The following is a 21,028-nucleotide window of genomic DNA, read 5'->3' as shown; positions in this document are numbered from 1 at the left end:
AAGAGACTTGCCAGAAAAGTCCCTGCAGTTTTCTTGTTGAGGTTTTTCAAAAATGGTCGTTTGCCATTGACGCTTTACCAAGGGCTGTGAGAAAGTGACTGGCTCAAGGTTGCTCAGCTAGCTTTGTGTCTAAATTGGGACTAGAACAGAGGTGGGTTGCTAATTCTTTTACTACCAGCTCGGGTGCACTCCCGTGCTTGCTCCCGCATGCGTGCGACACTTCTGCGCATGCACAGAAGCGTCCGAGTGGGTGGGAGGAGCCTCCCGCCGCCGCTACTATATGTTTAGCCAATCTGGGCCAAACCAACAGCAACCCACCTCTGGACTAGAACTCCCGGTTTCTAGCCTGGTGTTTTAACCATTACCCCATGGCTCTCGTTCGAGTGATTCTTTGTTCAAATCTACGTCCTCTAATAGAATTCGATAGACTTGATGCAGACATTATCCCATAAATCAGGGGTCTCCAAACTTGGCAACTTTTAAGACTTGTGGATTTCAATTCCCAGAGTTCCTCAGCTAGCTGCGAACTCTGGGAGTCAAAGTCCACACAAGTCTTAAAGTTGCCAAGGTTGGAGACCCCTGCCATAAATTATCCTTCCTGTTGTTGGAAGAAATGTCCTTCTGGGTTCGGCTCCAAGTGGGGGAAAAGACACTGGAGACATGGAGGCTGCTTGGAAAGATGGTTTTAATGGTGGACAGGACCACAGGGCTTGAGCTCCTGAACAGAAAAGGTGATCACATGCTTCAATGTTGGTGGAGAAGAGAAAAGAAGGGATGGCAAGGAGAAGCAAGGAAGGAAGAGAAGCGGAGTTCCTGGTTTTATCCCTCTCTGGCCTTTGATCTTAAGCTTGTATTCTGATTGGTTGTCAGACTCCCATGGGCCCATGCAGGGGCAACTCTCTAGGCTGCGTTTTGAATCCAGGTTTGGTTGAGCTCTCAGATGCCATGTGGCGAGTTGGGTAAAGGGCTAATATTATCATGCCTTAATTCCATCACTCTGGAGCTGAAGGGGAGAACTCTTTATTATGTAAAGTGGACTAGCTCAGGCTTTAATGGCTCATTGACAAAGGGGGATGGGCAGGAAGCTGCAGGCAGCTATTCTGCCTTTTAAAACATGTTTCTTCCTTTTTCACATCCAGAGAAATATTCTGTCTTTTCAATATTTCCTAGGATATTTCATTTTTCTGGGAGAGGGCTGGGTGATAACTTCCTACACTGTTGTCAGAAGAACCAAGGGCTGAACAGTAAAGGAGTATCTCTACGCAAGGCTGAGCTCCATGCAAGTGATGGCCTGCTTGAGAGGCAACCTCTCCCCTTATTTTTTCTTGATAACAAACAAGAAAAGAGTTGATTGTAGACCATAATGCATTTGGGTAGTCCTTGACTTACAACCATCCGTTTAGGGACTGTTTGAAGTTACAGCAGCACTGAAAAAGTGACTTATGGCTGGTCCTCACACTTACGCAGTTGCAGCATCCTCGCAGTTATGCGATCAAAAGTTGGGCACTTGGCAACTGGCATGTATTTGTGACGGTTGCATTGTCCCAGGGTCACGTGATCACCGTTTGCAAACTTTTCCTTTGGCTTCCAACAAGCAAAGCCAACAAGGGAAGCCAGATCAGCGTAATGATTCCAAGATTTATTTAACAGCTGCAGTGATCCCCAAAATTTTGGGTTCAATTGTGGTCGTAAATCGAGGATTACCTGTATTACATCTAATAATATTGCTGGAGCCAGCATTCTTTTTAATCTGATATTGCACTGGTGCCAAAAGTGGGGGGGGGACGCAGAGGAGTGATGCACGGGCGTGCCCACACCCATAATGCTATGCACACGACCCTAGCATGCATGCGCCCCCCCCACATGCCTGCACGAGCAACCAGCTCCCCCCCCTTGCTTTTGATGTGCTTTTCTCACCCTCCCCAGGCTCCAGAGGCATTCTAGGAGTCTGGGGAGGGTGAAAACAGCCTCCCCCACCTCCCCCGGAGCCTTCCGGAGGCTTCAGGAACTTCCCCGAAGCCTCCAGAGGGCGAAAAGCAACCCGGAAGTCCATTCCTGAATTTCCGGTTTGCCCATAGGGCTGGTTTTTTGCGCTCCGGAGGCTTCCTTGAGGGCGAAAAACGGCCTTAAACAAAGGCCAAAGTCAGCTGGCCAGCGCCCATGCGCATGCACACTGGAGCTGACAGGACAACGCATTGCGTGCCCTAACAAATGTCTCCGTGTGCCACCTGTGGTACGTGTGCCATAGGTTCGCCATCACAGTGATATTGTATCCTACGTTTGAACCTTTGACCATGAACTAACTTCCTTTTCCTTTTGTGCTAGAACATGACTATGCTTTTAGCCTGCCCTTTCTAGTATCCATTCTTGAAATGTCATGCTGGCCTGAATAATATTTTAACTCCGGCAACTGTCTGCAGCTGATTCATGATCTCTCAAGTTTGGCAACGGTCCTTATGCTTTTTCATTCCCTAAATCTCCGTGGGACAGAACAACTCCAATTGATGGCTTGGCTTGTATTATAATGATATATTATCTTGCTTGCGGAAGCTGCTTAGACTGTGCTTGGTACCAACAATGTGACTTTTGGTCGAATAAGATTGGATTATCTTTTTTGGTATTTGGTTAGGAGATGCCTTCATGCAAATAAGAGATTTGCCCGTTTGGGGGGGGATTGAAGTTGATCCAATGCCGTCTGTCAGCACAAATATTTCCCAAAGTCTTGTAAGATAACTTTAAAGTCATTTATTTTAGATAAGTTAACTTTTATGGTCATTTTTTTTATTTTTTATTGTGAGCACCTTGGCCACCCACATTTAAAATGAAATTCTGTTGCCTGCTCTGAAGGGAAAATATATATCTACCCAAACACATACATAACACACATACTGTATTTTCCGGAGTATAAGATGCACCTTTCCCCCCGCTAAAAGAGCGTGGAAATGTTGGTGCATCTTATACACTGAATATAGCCATTTTTCCCATCCCCGTATCCCATTTTGGCAAAAAATGGACCGTTTTTAGCCTTTTGTTGCCTGTTTTTTGCAAAAATGGGCATTTTTGCCTTCCCCCAGCCCTGCGGAAGCCTGCAGAGTGCTGCTGGGGGCCACGGAGGACCAAAACTTTTTTTGTTACTTATCGTATATACTCGAGTATAGGCCGGCCCGAATATAAGCCGAGGCACCTAATTTTACCACAAAAAACTGAAAAATGAAATGCAGCAGCTACCGGTAAATTTCAAAAATAAAAATAGATTTTTTTACCGGTGTATTCAATGAAATACTTCACTCACCTCATGATGCTGATGTCCCGCTGTGATGATGATGTCCCGTGCAGCCGCGGGAGCGATGTCCCGCCTCCTATGACACACGGCACAGTGATTCCTATCATTGGATCACTGTACCAGAGGAGGTGGGACATCGCTATGTGGCTGCTTGCCATAACAAGGAGGAGGTGGGACATCGTTGCAGAGTGGCAGGAGGGGGAGGAAGGGGAATCGTAAGACAGCCCTGCATTACATTAGAACGTGAGCTGGGGGGATGGTGCGGTGTGCGCTGCGCGACAAACTGACACAGAGGGAGGGGAAACTCACAGGGGCGCCGGGCCATTCACGAGCGTCACCCAGCGGCATGGCCCCGCCCCTTTTTCTCCTCCATTTCGGGCAAATTTTTCGCTGACTCAAGTATAAGCCAAGGCGGCTTTTTTCAGCCCAAAAAGTGGGCTGAAAAACTCGGCTTATACTTGAGTATATACGGTACCTCTTTGAAATCTTGGTTTGTCTTGTACACCGGTGCGCCTTATAGTCCAAAAAATACAGTACGCGCAGCTATATACATACATAAATATATATCTGCAACACACACACACACATTAATCATTGTGTATTTTGAATACGTAGCGGAAAGAGGAAACCTGAGAGTTGACAAGGTTGATGCTATATTCTGAACTGTTTCTTAAGTTATCTGGTGTGGAGCAATGATGTATGCGCTGGTAGCCCTTGCACTCCACTCTCTGGATCAGGTCATTATTTTTCCGATTTGGCATCTCTCCATTTGCACCGAGAGAACAAATTTTATAGGAGTAATAAGTCTGGAGCCTGCATAATTAGTTCAGTCAGTAATAACCCAGTAACTTCTGCAGAGTTGAATCCGCTGGCACCCGTCCCAGTATTGATGCTGCCAGCATCTGTGTCATCGTTCCAAGATACTGGAATAGCTTGCAGAGAGTTTTTAGGGTCTGTCGCCTGTTTCAAAATGATTACGTATAGCACAATCAGAGACGGTGCAAGAAAACCTCTCAGGCCATTCATTATGCTAGGCCAAGGGTGTCAAACTCTATTTCATTGAGGGCCGCATCAGGGTTGTGTTTGACCTTGGGGTGGGGGTGGCCAGCTCGACGTCACTTGTATAGGAGAGTGCTTGTGGCCCAAGTACTCTGCCAGTGCAAATGGGCTCCTGAGCTCTGTTTTTGGCTGCGATGGCCTCCTACAACCCTCTGCCAGTGAAAACCAAGCTCCATTTTCACTGGCAAAGGCACCATCGGCCAGTCCTTCGCTGTGTCCAGATCTAAACATCCCGCCGTATTATCCTATTACCGTATGTGGTGGACATGTGTAGAAACCAAAAAAATACTGGACAAAAATGCATATGTGGTTGGAGAAGGTGATCCAACAGTACATTCATCTGAAACCCAGAATATTCTTGCTGAGGATTTTATCAGGAACTTATAGTAAAGAAAATGTATATCTGATTATTCATGTATTAACTGCAGCTAGAATTGCATTTGCACAAACCTGGAAAAGTGAAGAGATTCCTACAGATGAGGATGTGATTAGGAAAATATTAGAATGTGCAGGAATGAATAGGTTAATACTTGCAATTAAAGAGAAAGAACAAACTGAATATTATATTATATGGGGACTATTCTACCGATGGCTAGAGAGTAAATATGAACGTTAGAAATAAAAGTAGATTAGTGAAAATATATCATTAGAATTAAATAAGTTAAGACAAGACTGTTACAGTATTAGATATGTTATGTCTATCAATATTAAGAGTAGACAAATAATGAATATGACTGTACATTTTTATTGTTATTGCACAAGCCATTTGTACCCAGGCGACACACTATTTAATGAAAGATTGATTTTTTGTATTTAAATAAAATAAAATATTTTTTAAAAAACCTCTCACACACAAATAAACACCACACATGTGGCCCACGGGCCTTGAGTTTGACACCCCTGTGCTAGGCCTACAGCTGTGATGGCGAACCTATGGCACGAGTGCCACAGACGGCACACGGAGCCATTTCTGAGGGCACACGAGGCGTTGTCCTGTCAGCTCCAGCACGCATGCATTTGCTGACCAGCTGATTTCCGGCTGTTTTTCGCCCACCGACTTCCGGTTTGCACATTGGGGTGTTTTTTGCCCTCCCCAAACTCCTAGAAAGTCTCTGGAGCCTGGGAAGGGTGAAAAATGGACCTAGCGGGCCCACGGGAAGTCAGAAAACAGGCTGTTTCCACCCTCCGGAGGCTGGGGAGGCCATTTTCGCTTTCCCCAGGCTCCTAGAAAGCCGTGCGCACATGCATGGGGGCGGTGTTACGCATGCATGCGCAGGGGGCACGTCGTGGGTGGGCGGGGCATTAAATTATAGGGGTGTGCACATGCTTTTGGCACCCAAGGTGAAAAAGGTTCACTCTCACTGGCTATAGGGTTAATGCAGTGACTACAGTGATTCTTCAAGTGTCCCATACATGGTAGACCCACTGGGAACGATGAGGATAGTTTTCTGTTCTGAAGTACAGCTGATGGAGCACATCAATTACAAATGCTGCCATTTCCTCCAGGCTCTTAGTTCCTAAGTACCGTAATGGATGCATGCTTCAGAAATGGTTTTCCTGCAGCCTGATGATTTTTAGGCGAAGTGGTAAGCACACTCTTTTTCAACACTCAGAAGTATATTATCCTGCAGGTTTTGGACCAGGGCAAATCCTGAAATGTGTTTTTTGAAGGATATATATATATCCTTCTATATCTATCTATCTTTCTTCTGTGGCTCCCCATATGTCAATATTGCCTATCCCCAAAGATTCATTGGGATGGATCATCAGTCATCTTAATTGTTTAATGGTTGGCCATACCAGCCATAATTCTTTTCCGCTTTATATCTTGTACTGACAATGCTATTATCGCCTCCTGATAAAAATGGCCCTCCTTATAGCCCATCTACCATCTGGGCCTTGGGTCTCTTGAGCTGATGACAGGTGATTTAGCATAAGTCTCCAGAGCTCCCAAGAAGCCACAGACGGGGAAATGCATTAAAATGTGGCGGCAACTTTTATTATGAGGTTTTGCTCCCAGAGAATATACTTCGCCATTTCACGTGCGAGTGCCTACAGTTTTGAGTTTTTTGTTGTTGTTCCATTCCAAAGGTTCAGCATTTTCCTTTCTGGAAATCTGCCTTAATACTATTTTAGGCACCTTTACTGTTTTTTTTCCCTCCTTTTCATTTCCAGATAGGCGCCTTGTTTCCCTCACCACCTCACAAGGCAATTTCAGAAAGCTCCCGGTAATCTATGTCCCCTCCATACACTGATTGTTCCTTCCTGAAGATTTGTCAGCATTAATGAACAAATTCATCGAGCCTTAGCAAAATTGGACCTCTGCCTGTTGACCATGAAATTTGGCTGTTGCCCCTAGCTCAATTATGCTGGCGAAACCCCATCATTCACAGTTCCCCTCAGAGATAGGGTGATGGTTTTCAGTCAGATCCATTTCCCCGAAAGCCATTTTTAAGTTTTACTTTAACTAGGAAATGATTTTGTCCATATTCATCCCTGCTTCAGTGAATCATTAGGGGCACTGCTCTGTGCTCGCTACCATGTTTTTATTTTCTTTTGACCCCCCCGAAATAAGTGCTTGGCCTTATTTTCAGGGAGGTCTTATTATTTTTGAGGCACAGGAGGCGGCGAGCGTGGTCACCTCATGGCTGCTGTGTTGCAATATTTTTGGGGAGGGCTTATTTTTGGGGGAGGGCTTATTTTAGCGCATGCGCTCAAAAGCCCGATTGGGCTTATTATCCGGGGAGGTCTTATTTTCAGGGAAAGCGGGAAGGTGTTCAATAGCAATAGCAATAGCAGTTAGATTTATATACCGCTTCATAGGGCTTTCAGCCCTCTCTAAGCGGTTTACAGAGTCAGCATATCGCCCCCACAGTCTGGGTCCTCATTTCACCCACCTCGGAAGGATGGAAGGCTGAGTCAACCTTGACCCGGTGAGATTAGAACCGCTGAACTGCAGATAACAGTCAGCTGAAGTGGCCTGCAGTACTGCACCCTAACCACTGTACCACCTCGGTTCTTGGCCTTTTATGCGAGCAGAGTACGCATCTTTATGAAAACGTAGCAACTGTTGGAAGATTACAATCCTGGAAGGAAATGTGTTCCAGCTTTGCAGCCTACATATTGTGTTGGAATAAATGTCCTTCTGGGCTCAGTTCCAAGTGGGGGAAAAGACACTGGAAACATGGAAGCTGCTTGGAAAGATGGTTTAATGGTAGACAGGACCACATGGTTTGAGATCCTGGGCAAAAAAAAAAGCACATGGGAGGGAGGGAGAGAGAAAGATTTATACCCTTTCTTGGGCCCTGCCTTGGAGCTTCCTGTTACTGTGTAAGAAATGTAAACTGATTGGTTGTCAGATTCCCATGGGGCCACGCAGAGGTAACTTTGTAGTGTCTTGAGTCCCAAGCTTGGTTGACTCTTGCTGGGTGATGTAATCTCCCCTGGTGTCATGTAGTGAGTTCTGTTGCTAGATGGGTAGAGGGCTAATGCTACCTTTGTTGCATCTTGGGTGAGGGCATTTGCTTATGAATAGACCTAGCTATCTCGTTGTCTCTTAAGTGCTGACATCTAATGTGGGCTATTGAGGAGGGTGGGGGCTATCACAAATGAGTCTGCTTCCTGCCTAAAGAAAGAATGTTTCTCCATTTCTCATCCAGGGCAATATAATATTCTGCCTTTTTAATATTTCCTAGAATATTTCATTTTTTTCTAGGAGAGGGGTGGGTGCTAACTTCCTACAGTTGGGTCACAGAGATTACACATTTCACATGAATTAATGAAACAACCAACACTGTGTGTGTGTGCGTGCGTGCGCGCACTTCAGACATGCACTTCAGTTCAGGCTGGGCCAATGTAAGTTATATCTTTTCACGGGATGTCACTTTGCAAGATCCAATCTGGGCTGGTTACCGGGTCCTGAGGTTTTTTTGTCTTCCGAGCTTTCGGACTTGTGCTGAAGCCCACCATCACAGAACTCTGCAATGCGCTCTACATGGGGCAGCCCTTGAAGAGCATTCGGAGACTTCAACTTGTCCAGAATGCAGCTGCGCGAGCGATTGTGGGTGTACCTCGATACACCCACGTTACACCTATCCTCCGTGAGCTGCACTGGCTACCGATCGGTCTCCGGATACGCTTCAAAGTGCTAGTTATCACTTATAAAGCCCTTCATGGTATTGGACCTGGGTACTTGAGAGACCACCTGCTGCCAATTACCTCCCAAAGACCCATTAGATCGCACTTGGTCGGCCTCCTCCGGGTTCCGTCTACCAGCCAATGCCATCTGACTATGACCCGGGGGAGGGCCTTCTCTGTTGCAGCTCCGGCCCTTTGGAATGAACTCCCCTTGTGTTTTCCTCACCTCTCTCCTGGCCTTCCGAAAAGCCGTTAAAACCTGGCTGTGTTGGCAGGCCTGGGGTTGATGAGCTCCCTTCCCCTCTCGACAGGTGTGGTTGTTGGCTATCTTAAATGCTTGTCTTGTATTTGTGTGTTCCCTTTCCCGCTTGAGTTGTTCGCCGCCCTGAGTCCCTTTTGGGAAGAGGGCGGCATATAAATAAAACAAACCTCAAACCTCAAACTCCTCTCTAGCAGAGTGTGGTTAGTTAGACTTGATTGGATAACGTTATCATTCGGCCAGTCTGTAAGTCAGATTATTACTTATATGTGTATGGCATTAAGACCACAGCAAAGGACATGTTGTTTTGTCCATAATTGCAGTTCAGTTCAGTAACTGTAGTTCAGTTCAACTGCTTGCACGTAGTTCACAGCCTTTTGGTATAAATGCAGAGACAATTGTTCAGAAACCTGAGAATACAGAAAACCATCAGTCAATAGGAGTGCTGATTTACCACCAGCTTATCAAGTACTTGTGAAGTGAGGAAAACACAAGGAAACAACAGCCAATGACTTAATAGTCAGCCATCAACACCCCAATCAACTACTAAAAGGCCACACATAACCAGGCACCCTGTCAATACCGCACACAGAATAGCGGAAAGCACACACTCTGCTAGAGAGGAATTCCCTGAGGATGGGCTCCAGCATGAGTCCGAAAACTCGGAAAACTAAACCTCTGGTCCCGGTGACCGACTCAGAGTGGATCTTACAGAAAACAACTAGTTATGTCTGATTGTGGAGAAGGAAATGGTTGCCCTGTTGCCTTTAGTAAAGAGTAAAGTTTTCGAATTCGTATTTAAACCTGTATAGATGTCCCCGTTTGTAATATAACTATGCTGCAAATATTCAGATATCCACTGGATGGCAGGAATGAGTTGTTGTTTTTCCTGCCACCTGCTGGTCACATCGATTTTTGCAGTCCAGATATGGCAGACTTACGTCTCTGCCTCTTTCCTAGCATTCTAAAACGAGGAAATTATGTGAATGACGCAGCATCTGTTTCTTTCTTTATATAGAGAGGTATCCTTAACTGATTATAATTCTTTGTATGTCACTTAACTTGAAATCTGTTACAATCGTTAAAATTACTTCATAGTGAATTTGCAACATTTATCATTTGAAAACATTTTTTTCCCTTTAATATGTTTTCAGAAAAGGAATGCCTCTCAACGTGTGTTCAGAACATGCAGCAATCCGATGATCTTTCTCCCTTAGAAATAGTCGAAATGTTTGCTGGGCTATCCTGCTTCCTCAAAGATTCCAGTGACGTGTCTCAAACGCTGCTAGATGATTTTAGGATATGGCAAGGATATAATTTCCTTTTTGATCTTTTACTCAGGTATGCAGATCATGCTTGTAAGTATATCTTCTTGCTTAAATGAGGCACTTCGCCAATCTATAAATATTGTAAATGAAATACTAGTGTGAATATGCAGGTGAAAAATTTAACCTCCTTATTTGGCTATATTAAAGTGGTACTATCCCACAGAGACTGTTTTAGCTTCAAGTTCTAATTCGATTAGAAAACATCTAATAGAACATCTGTTCTATCATCAAATTTTTGATACAGAATAATTTTAACATTGCTTCTTTGCAATAGTGGCGAACATCTGTAGATTGGGTGTAGGAGGGAGATTTATTCTCTACCTTGTATCTTGATTTTCAAACATTTCATTTTGAGTAGTGAAACAATTTCAGTTCCCTTCTTTGGTAAGGACAGTAACCCATATTGATTTATTTGAGAATATCAGAATACATCTGACATCATAGAGTTAACTACCATGATTTACTTTTTCTTTTTAAGTATTTACCTTATCTTTCTAAGAGTTCTCAAATTCCTGCAATATGGTATGGCCCTAACACGATAAAGTAATTTGTTTGTGCAACCACTCCCCGATAATAAATCCATCAAATTGTTTCTGTGGGATTATGGTTGAAGAAATGCCTATAATGCTAAATATTAATAATTTTAATCTGTAAATCCAGAGAAGGAGGAGGACCACAACTGCTCATCGTGGCTTTGTGCAGGTGGAATGGGAGCACTGCCAAAACTCACTTGCTAGTTTATGTAAATCTAAGCTCTCCAGATTCTCAACCTCTTTTTTCTAGAATTGGCTTATTCAGCAGTAGACTCTCAATCATGACTCAGCCACTGTAGATACTGTATTGCAGTCAAGAAGGAAACAACTACAACCAATTTACTTATTACTGCAGTATACACCAAACCTTTATATACTATATACGTACCAGTGCTTCAAATTTGGGCATTTTTGTCCTGCCTTTCTTAGTTAATGGATATTTGGACATTCTCTTCAAGGTCAAAGAAGGTATTGGGGATTTGTTGTTACAACAGTTTTAGACCCCTGATACGCCAGCTTCGTAACAGTCTGTGTCACATCTGAATTCCTCTTTTTTCCTTTTTAACTTAGTATCTGTATTTATGCTCCCCCAAGCAATTTGTCAGTTGTGTTTCAGTTGTGTTTTCCGTGTATTACAACACTGCCATCCAACAAGATGAGATAATTTTATGGTGTCAATAGTAACTCCACTCCCCCATCTGAGACTGTACATTAATGAAAAACCCGATGAATTTAATTTGTATATTCTTGTGAATCGATCCCCCTGTTTGTCCAAAGTGGTTTCCCTCAATCTCTGATGGTGATACAGGGGCAGTTTGCATTGCAAATGCTTGTGAAATAAATATGGATATCCTCCACTGTGTCGGGGAGAGATTCCAACGGAATGAGTTTTCGCTCCTTGCTTTCTCTTGAAGCTGAGTCAATCTATTCCTGGCCACATCTCCTTTGGCTGCACATGCCCTTTGGCTTAAATGTGAAGGGCTTTGAATAGGAAGTTAAGTTTAATTTAAAAGAGTGTAGAAGGAAAGGAAGAGAAATTACTTAAAGGTAGATGGTATTACGGAATATGTAGCCCACGTTATCTCTTTTACTCCCCTATTCACTTAATTAACATTTTGAGTAGAAAATTTCATTTAGGAGAGCATGTAGACCTAACCTGTTGTGGTGTGCCAGTGGTCAGCAGAGCTGGCAGAAGATTCGGACAGTGGGGAGGTTGGGGAGGAACACGGGCCAGTCCTGGAGTCTGGGGAAGGCTCGGATCAGGGCTCTGTGTCCAAGGCAGAGAGGGGGCCAGAGCCATATGCCAGTCATCAGCTGCCTTCAGAGTCAGACATCAGTGAGGCAGAAGAACAGGTGGAGCCCGTTCCCAATGTGCGCATGCGCCGAGTTGCCAGACGAAGGGAACAACTAAGAACGGGGGTCAGCTTGGGAGTAAAGCCAGATGATGAATGGCCCCTCCCCAAGGAAATAAAAGAGGAGCGAAAGGGGAGTGGAGTTTGAAGGAGATAATTAGTTTGCTTAATTGGTTTGTGACCCTCCGAGACTCCTTGCCAAGTTCTGCAGATATCGGCCTGGCAGCTCTCCAAGCCAGATAAGGTCTGTGACTGTAAATCCTCCCTTGAAAAACTTGGCTGGATGTGAATGAGCAGAATTCACAGTAAATTAATAAAAGGGTTTTTTACCGGGACCAGGAGTTTGCTTCATGCTCTTGGGAAGCCTCGATCAGAACACAACCATAATTGCTGAGACGGATCTATGGTGTGGATCTGTTTAAAATGGCCTTAAGGTTTCTAAAAGATTCCTGTTATAATGAGCCCTGAACTTTAACTTTGGAACCATGCTAAACCAAATTATGTTTGAGATCAACTGGTTTGATTAATTAATTTATTGCAGTATTCCAGATTTCAATCCAGAGAAAGCCATGGGGTTTTTGTTCAGTAAATGTATGTGTTTTTCCTGAAGGTTAGAACAAGCAAAAGAGGCAGAATCCAAGGATGCTTTGAAGGACTTAGTTAACCTGATAACCTCATTAACAACATATGGTGTGAATGAATTAAAACCAGCTGGCGTTACTACGGGAGCACCTTTCTTACTGCCTGGATTTGCAGTTCCACAACCTGCAGGCAAAGGTACTACTATTTCACCTGATACAAGCATAATAACATGGACAGTATGTTGCCCTGGGTTTTTATAGTACTTCCATTAAAAAAAATCTGTCCCAAAATTCTTAATCATGTGCTTAAATAGGCCTCATAATTTTTAATTTTTTAAATGTATGTCAGGTTTCCGAAAGATGCCCTAATTGATTCATGAGTCTCAAGCCAAGTTTCAAAAGAAAACTTGTCATTTATTAGGAGCACCATTTGGCAAGAGCTTATACAGTCCGATCTGAGCCTCATTTGAATTATAGTTGGACTTTACCCCTGTTTCTTCCCTCCCCTCAGTCTGCGTCATAAATCACATTCCCCAATGAGGTACATCCCTCCCAAACCTGCAGTAATCTGAGATCCGACTCTAGCTAAACTATGCGTGGAATGCGCTTCCCCCTTTCCTCACTATGGCAACTTTATGAGTTGACAATATTCCTTAGAGTATGCTCCTTTGCTTCATAGAGCAACCAATTACTTATACAATCATTTTGAATGATTGCTTAGGAATTTTTAGAGCTTTAAGTTATTTAAATTGTATTTAAATTAAAATATATTTGATGTATAAGAGTAGTCCTTGATCTTGGACCATTTGTCCAGCAACCAATTAAACTTACAACAGCACCGAACAAATAGTAATTATGACCAGTCCTTCTCGGAGTTCCAGCCATCCCGGTACCCCACATGGTTAATTGCAGTCTGAGTGCTTGGCAACTCATCTGTATTTCCCACTGGTTGCCTAGCACCCTACAATGGGAAACCATAGCCGGTCACAAGCCCGGATAAATGGGGAGTGTTGGTTCCCGTGGCGACGGAACCGTGAAACAAGCTGAGAATCCAATGGCAGGACAACACACGGATAAACAACTCTGTAATCCGTGACGTTCTGCCTTTGGCCTTCACAATGCAACGGTCACTGCCTTGTGGACGTTGACATTTATGAAGATTAAGTCCAAGTCCAAGTCCACATGGTTAATTGCAGTCTGAGTGCTTGGCAACTCATCTGTATTTCCCACTGGTTGCCTAGCACCCTACAATCACACGATCAGCCTTTGCAACCCTTCCTGCTGGCTTCCCCAGAAAGTCATTGGGGAAGCTGGCAGGGAATGTCTTAGGTTGCTGTAGATAAGCCTCCCCCTTTGCATTAATTTATTGCTGGTCATTTGTACACCCTTCCTAACCCTCAGCAAACCTCCCTCGCATCCATTTCAGATTCCTGTCCTGCCTGTTTTGAAGAAGGCTAAGAGTGTGTGCGTGTGTATTACTTTCTCTCTCTTTCTCTTTCATAGGTCACAACGTGAGGAACATCCAGGCCTTCTCAGTCCTACAGAACGCTTTTCTTAAAGCAAAAACCAGCTACCTTGCACAAATTATTCTTGATGCCATTTTGAATATATACATTGCGGATAACGCCAACTATTTCATCCTGGAATCTCAGCACACTTTGTCTCAATTTGCGGAGAAAATTTCGAAGCTCCCAGAAGTACAAACAAAATACTTTGAGATGCTTGAATTTGTCGTCTTTAGCTTGAATTACATACCTTGCAAAGAACTGATCAGCGTCAGCATCCTCTTAAAATCCAGCACCTCCTATTCCTGTAGCATTATTGCTACGAAGACCCTGCTTAAGTTCACGCGGCACGACTACATTTTTAAGGACGTTTTCAGGGAGGTGGGACTTCTGGAAGTGATGGTGAATCTCCTGCACAAGTACGCTGCCCTTTTGAAAGATCCTACACAAGCCCTGAATGATCAAGGTAGATCCCATCCCCCACTTTCCCCCCTTTCTTTAAAATATTTCAGTTGCATTTTATTTTATTTTTTTTAAAAAACACCTTGCTTTCATTTAAAAAAAAAAACCTGGAGTTGCAAATTATAAATACTCTAATCAGCAGTGTCAAACTGGCGGCCCAGATGCGTCACATGCAGGCCACGCCTACCCCATGTCCGTGAAGGGGAAAACGTTATGATGTGTCACGTGACGGGAACATGTTGAGGCCAGTTTGACACCCCTGCTCTATATGGTTATTCTGACCTTCATTCAAAGCATAAAACATTCCCCAAAAGAACCTTCCCATCTACTGTCAAATGCTTACGTGAGATATATGGTATTTAATGCATTGTGGCCACACCTATAAATTGCGTATCCTTGCCCAATAAGCTTACTTTTTATACAGTGATGTGAAGCTGCGATAAATCAGTGCTCAAAAGCTGAGTGCTACACCAGTGCTCATTTTCATAACAATTTTGCATAAGGTATCGTATGTATAAAGTAGTAGTGATGTTCAGAATTAATGAGCATAATAAAATGGAAGGAAATACATTTGCACGTGTTCGTGGCAGCATGAAATGGATGTGCGCTGTGAAAGGAAAAGCATATTCTTCTCCTATAGCTTCTTAAAATTGTTTTTGCAGGAGACTCAAAAAATAACAGTTCATTTGAAGACCAAAAACAACTTGCTTTGCTGGTTATGGAGACCTTGACAGTATTGCTCCAAGGATCAAACACAAATGCAGGTATTTGACAAACGATTGAAAGAAATGAGCAATAACTTTTAGGTGATGATGTTTGTTCTTGAAATGTATTTAACTCTATCCTGGATTCCATGTTTATGTGTGGGGTTTTTTTTTTTTTGAGTATTGAAAAAAAGAATATTAGTAGCAGAATTCTTATTTCATTCGGTATTTTTAGTATTTATTTTTATTTAGGACATAGACCAGCATAAAACTAATAATATATTAATTTAATGCTGGCCCTATGATTGAAATAAATAGATAGTAACTACATTTGGTCAAAGTTGGTCATTTCTCTTAGCAATTGCCATCAATTGCAAAAGGTAGAATCATTTTTAACAAGGTTATATTAAAGCATTTAAAGTTTTAGGCATTCACTTTTTAAAAAGCAAAGTTAAGGCATTCACTTTTTAAAAAGCAAAGTAGTGTATAGTGTAATAATGAATGCAGTATCAGCGGTTTTCAATTCAATTGTATAGAATGTAAAGGATGCATGCTTTTGTTTTATTTTTACAGTTTTCTTGTGTGCCCTGGAGATGGCATTTAATTTTGTTGTACGAGGTGCAATGACAATAAAGTAAAAGTAAACTAAAATGGAAAAACAATTTGGGCTTACTGTAATCCTTTCCCTCCCATTTATAAGGCTTTTGAGCTAAACAAATGAAACTTTATGTATCTGGTTACAGCATCTTGAATAATGATTATACAATTCTAAAACAGTTTAAAAGACATTGAGACAATGAAAACACCCACCAACTAAATGTATAAATAGCAGTCATGACGATTAATCAACTAATAGTGAAGCCACAATGCAGGACTCTTCACACATCCCGAGCCCCAGGCATAGCTTCACTTGACTAGTTTGCTTTAGCTTTTGAAAAATATCTAGATATTTATTGTATACAGAGGACCATGAATTGTATTACTTAGAATTGGAAAGGCCATTTAGATCATTCCACTCATGGTGATTGTCTTAATTTCCTCTTCACCATCTCTCCCTATAGCTGTTCCTAATTTTTCAGCCCTGATATTAGGACATCTTTCCTGATGAGCTAGGTGTATCTTGTCGTGCCGATCATTCAACCTGAATCTACCTTCCTGTTTGGGGGTGCAAGAGAAGAAGGACCGTGACCTTTTTCTATGTTATATCCCCAGGATGGCGAATCTATGGAACCATGTGCCAGAGGTGGCACACACAGCCCTCTCTGTGGGCATGCGTGCCATCGCCATCTGTTCTTCGTGAGTGCTGGAGTGCCAGAGAATGGCCTGAAAATGGCTCGAAAACCAGGCAAAAACCAGGCTGTTTTCCAGGCCGTTTTTCGAACTGTTTCCAGGCCGTTTTGGGGCCATTTTTGGTCCTGAAAATCACCCAAAAATGGCACCTAAAATGGCCCAAACACTGTCCGAAAAATGGCCTGAAAACAGGCCATTTTTGGGCTGTTTTCAAGCCATTTTGAGGCTGGTTTTGGGGCCAAAAACAGCCCAAAAAGGCCTGAAAGCGCCCTGAAAAATACCCTGAAAAACGGCCCCAAAACAAGCAGGCATATGCCTGCCAGCTGGTCTTTGAGTTCCCGGTGCTCACAGAAACGTGCATGCAGGAGCATTCCGGTTTGGGCACTTGGTTCACCAGCCCTGTTATATTCTTTCAAATATTTGGAGAATGGCACAATATTGTCCCTCTAATCTTTTCTAAAGCCATACCCAAATCTTTGAAACTCTTCACAGGATAACTTCTAGTTCTCTGATCATTCTTGTAGATGTTTCAGATTCTTTGGATGCTTCTTAAAGTAAAGTGTTCAGAACTGTGTATGGTGTTCAAGATGGGGGTAGGTGTCTTACCAATTCTTCTTCTTGTGCCATATCCATCATCGGATGTTGGCGATCATGTTGGCGATCCTATTTTTAGCAACAGCCGCAGGAAAAAGTGCTGTTGAGTTTTGGTCCAAACCAGTCCCTTTGATTTTGAAGCCATGATGATCTTCTTCTGCCTGGACCTTGTCTGCCTTCAATCCAGTCTTATCAGTGCAGAATAAAATTGAATAAATACGTCCCATGGTTTAAAAACTATTACTTCTGTCGTTTCAGGCTAAATTACATTTGCCCTTTTTTGGGGGAATCACATTATGTTTCTGACCCATATTTTTTTACCAACTTCTTTTCTAAGATTTTCACCATAGGCATTATTATGTGCAGCCTATGTTATTACTGTGCAATTAATTTTTGGTTGCCCATGTGAAGAATTTACAATTGTTTCAAATACCATTCTATTGTTTTCAGCTAAAACTATTTTCGTCTTCTAGAGGATTAGCTATTCTACCTAATTTTCTGTCGTGTAGATTTAATATGCATTCTCTCGATCTCTTTCTTCAAGTATTAATAAAACTAAGGAAGACTAAGAAGGCTAAGACCAATTGTGTGACATTTCCCTGAACCAAACCTGTATCTCATTCCAGTTTGATTAGGAATTATTGATCAATATTATTTGAGCTTGGTTTTCGAGCTAGGTATGATCTTGTTATGCCAACCAGCCCAGACTTAGCTAATTTACTAATGAGAATATCATGGTGAGCTTAATCAAATACTTCCTTAAAGTCAAGATATATTATGTGTGCAACATTCCCACAATCTGTTAAAGTTGCCAAATCAGAAAAATGAGATAAGATTCATTGAACAAGATTGTTTTTCCTACAGACCCATAAGTGGAAAAATAACCGATGAACAAAATGCATAGTTTTTGCCACAATTGCAATAATCTCTTTGAAGTTTTTGATCTTTGGAAAAGCTGCTCTTCCCGATTTGGAATGCTTATTGGCATTTTTGAGTTGGCAGCCATTAATAGATCATTATGCCAATTAATAGTTCAGTTGATGGTGTCTTTGAATTTCGTTGTTGGTATTATTGCAACTATTCCTTTTCACTTGTTCACATTGTAGGCATCTTCAGGGAGTTTGGCGGAGCAAGGTGTGTACATAACATCGTAAAATACCCACAATGTAGGCAGCAAGCACTGATGATAATCCAGCAGCTGGTGTTGTCTCCAAGTGGTGATGATGACATGGGGACTCTCTTAGGCTTGATGCACTCCGCTCCCCCCACAGAGTTGCAGCTGAAGACTGATATATTAAGAGTACGTATGCAAGACTTATTTTCTCCCCCCACTATTTCATGAGATTAATCTTTCTGTCACAATAATCAGATATAACTGCTCTGAAAATTAGTTACGAGTTTTAAAATCTGTTATATCAAAATATGCACGTGCCATGAAAGTTTTCATTTAAGGGTCCAAATAACAAATGTAAATCGAAGAAATAAAATCTTTAGATATTCTTGAAGTACAAAAGATCAGCATAATGAATCTGAGAAAGATGGTTGAGTTGAGTTTGATGAATGTCCTAGAACCAGCACAGAAGCTTATTACTTTATTCCAAGTGACTTAAGAAGAGTAGTTGCAGAAATTAGATATGTCTAGTTTAATGAAAAGAAAGACTAGGGGTGACATGATAGCAGTATTCCAATATTTGAAGGGCTGCCACAAAAAAGGAAGGTGGGTGCTGGGTGTTGTCAACCTATTCTCTAAAGCACCTGAAGGCAGGAAAAGAAGAAATGGGTGGAAACTAATCAAGGAGAGAATCAACCTAGAACTAGGAGAAATTTCATGACAAAACAGTTAATCAGTGGAACAACTTGCCTCTAGAAGTTGTGAATGCTCCAACTGGAAGTTTTTAAGAAGAGATTGGACAACCGTTTGTCTGAAATGCTTATAGGGTTTCCTTCCTGATCCAGGGGGTTGGACTAGAAGACCTCCAAGATCCTTTCCAACTCTGTTACTTTGTTATTCCTAATTAGAATATATTATATTTTTAACATAGTGTAGAAATGACTATTGGTATTGGCCAGAATTGGCTTTTGGATATTGGAAACTCTGGTTCTGAAGTTCCTTGGATGACTTTAACCGTCTTTCCAAGGTTGGTAAAATGAGAAGCCCAATTTCGCTAAATGTCGACAGAGATTCTCAGTCATCCAGGCCATGGTTATCCCAAAGGTGCTTTTTTTCAAGAGGCAAGTGGACTTTCTCGTTTTTCTTTGAAGATGTTTCACTTCTCATCCAAGAAGTTTCTTCAGCTCACAGCTGCAAAAGCTTCTTGGATGAGAAGTGAAACATCTTCAAAGAAGAACCAGAAAGTCCACTTACCTCTTGAAAGAGCACCTTTGGGGGGGGGCAGATTGTTGGGGACCATATGCTTTTATTGTCAGAGAGTGCTGTAAAGCACTGTGTAGTAGTATATAAGTCTTAAGTGCTATTGCTTTTAATCTGTCAGTGCCTAGACCCGTGGTGGGGAGCCTATGGGCACGCATGCCAGAAACGGCACACAGCCATTCTGCGTGAAACGCACGGCCTCACTGGCTCCTCTTTTGCATTCCTGTGCACACACACACAGAGGAGTGCCTAAATCTGGAAAAGCAGCGTTCTTGCGCGCATGTGGACACTGGCACCCAAAATTCGGGGTTTCCATTGCATGCATGTGTGATCTCCTGTTTTTTGTTGGGCGTGTGCCCATGCTGGAAACCGGAAATTGGGGTACCGGCATACGCATGCGCAATGGAATGCTGCCCTTCTGGGTTTTGGCGCAAGCGCAAAGACCAGCAAAGCTGTGCGTTTCTTGCGGAAGGTCGGCACGCGGCGATGGAAAAGGTTAGCAATCACTGGCCTAGATGCATCTAACAAATGCCTAAGAAATCCTATGCTTATATCTTAATCACACTGCCATATTTTAAACATCCACCCAGGCCTTGCTTTTGGTATTGAAGGAGAGCCACCGGACGAGAACGGTTTTCCGGAAAGTTGGTGGATTTGTATATATCACCTCGTTGTTGGTTGCCATGGAACGATCCTTATGCTCTCCGCTCAAAAACGGCTGGGAGAAAGTGAACCAGAACCAAGTCTTCGAGCTACTACACACGGTGCTGTGTACCTTGACTGCGGCCATGCGTTACGAGCCAGCCAACTCGCACTTCTTCAGAACGGAGATCCAGTACGAAAAGCTGGCCGATGCCGTAAGGTTGCTTGGCTGTTTCTCGGACTCCAGAAAACTAAGCCCCGTGAATGTCTTCCCCTCCAATACCCAGCCTTTTCAAAAACTGTTGGAAGATGACCTCGTCTCCATGGATACTGTCTCGCCCACTTTAAAGCACTGCAGCAAGCTCTTTATTTACCTCTACAAAGTAACCACAGATTCTTTTGACAGGTATGTTGTAGGGCCTTGCGACAGAGTTCTGAATATTTGGGCGTATCGCGTTTTGTGTCTGTGATGGGTCCCTGGTGTAGCTTCCCACAAGCCTTCAAGTACGTAGGCATCTCCTAGCCATGAACATGTCCCAGGATATACCATATTCTTCGCACTATAAGACTCACCGGACCATAAGACGCACCAAGGTTTAGAGGGGGAAAACAAGAAAAGAAAAATCAGGCGGAGCCTGAGAGGACCCCACATAGGTGTCCTCTCATGTGCCAGCTCTGCCTGTTGACTCCTGCACTGCGTAAAAGAGACAGAAGAGGCAGGCAATGACAAAGACAGAAGAGGCGGGGTTCAGCACTGTAAAAGGACCCTGCCGCTGTGGCCCGCCTGCTATTCACCAAAGGAACGACATTGACGCATAGACATTTCCACCCACTTTTTGGGGGGTGGGGGGGTAGGAGTGTGTCTTATGGAGTGAAAAATATGGTATGTTGCAGGAACTAATCTGTATCAGTCACCGGGACCAGAGGT

The 21,028-nt window shown here is 43.0% G+C and overlaps 1 protein-coding gene across 6 annotated transcripts in view; it reads left to right on the top strand.

The window, feature by feature from the left end:
* The window catches only part of WDFY3 (WD repeat and FYVE domain containing 3), a 207,084-nt gene that overhangs the window by 70,590 nt on the left and 115,466 nt on the right, over positions 1 to 21,028 (top strand). For all 6 annotated transcript variants that reach the window (XM_087724055.1, XM_087724056.1, XM_087724054.1 and 3 more), the window contains exons 7-12: positions 9,893 to 10,079; positions 12,562 to 12,728; positions 14,036 to 14,503; positions 15,162 to 15,263; positions 18,194 to 18,387; positions 20,049 to 20,506. In XM_087724055.1, the coding sequence (XP_087580181.1) occupies positions 9,893 to 10,079; positions 12,562 to 12,728; positions 14,036 to 14,503; positions 15,162 to 15,263; positions 18,194 to 18,387; positions 20,049 to 20,506 (1,576 nt within the window). The remainder of the gene's footprint in view (positions 1 to 9,892; positions 10,080 to 12,561; positions 12,729 to 14,035; positions 14,504 to 15,161; positions 15,264 to 18,193; positions 18,388 to 20,048; positions 20,507 to 21,028) is intronic.

Source organism: Thamnophis sirtalis, unplaced genomic scaffold, assembly GCF_051295495.1.
Source record: "Thamnophis sirtalis isolate CommonGarterSnake01/CBP01778 unplaced genomic scaffold, rThaSir2_p1.2 scaffold_10, whole genome shotgun sequence".
NCBI classification, from domain to species: domain Eukaryota; kingdom Metazoa; phylum Chordata; class Lepidosauria; order Squamata; family Natricidae; genus Thamnophis; species Thamnophis sirtalis.
The sequence above is the reverse complement of the archived record's forward strand: the minus strand, read 5'-3'. Positions and strand labels throughout refer to the sequence as shown.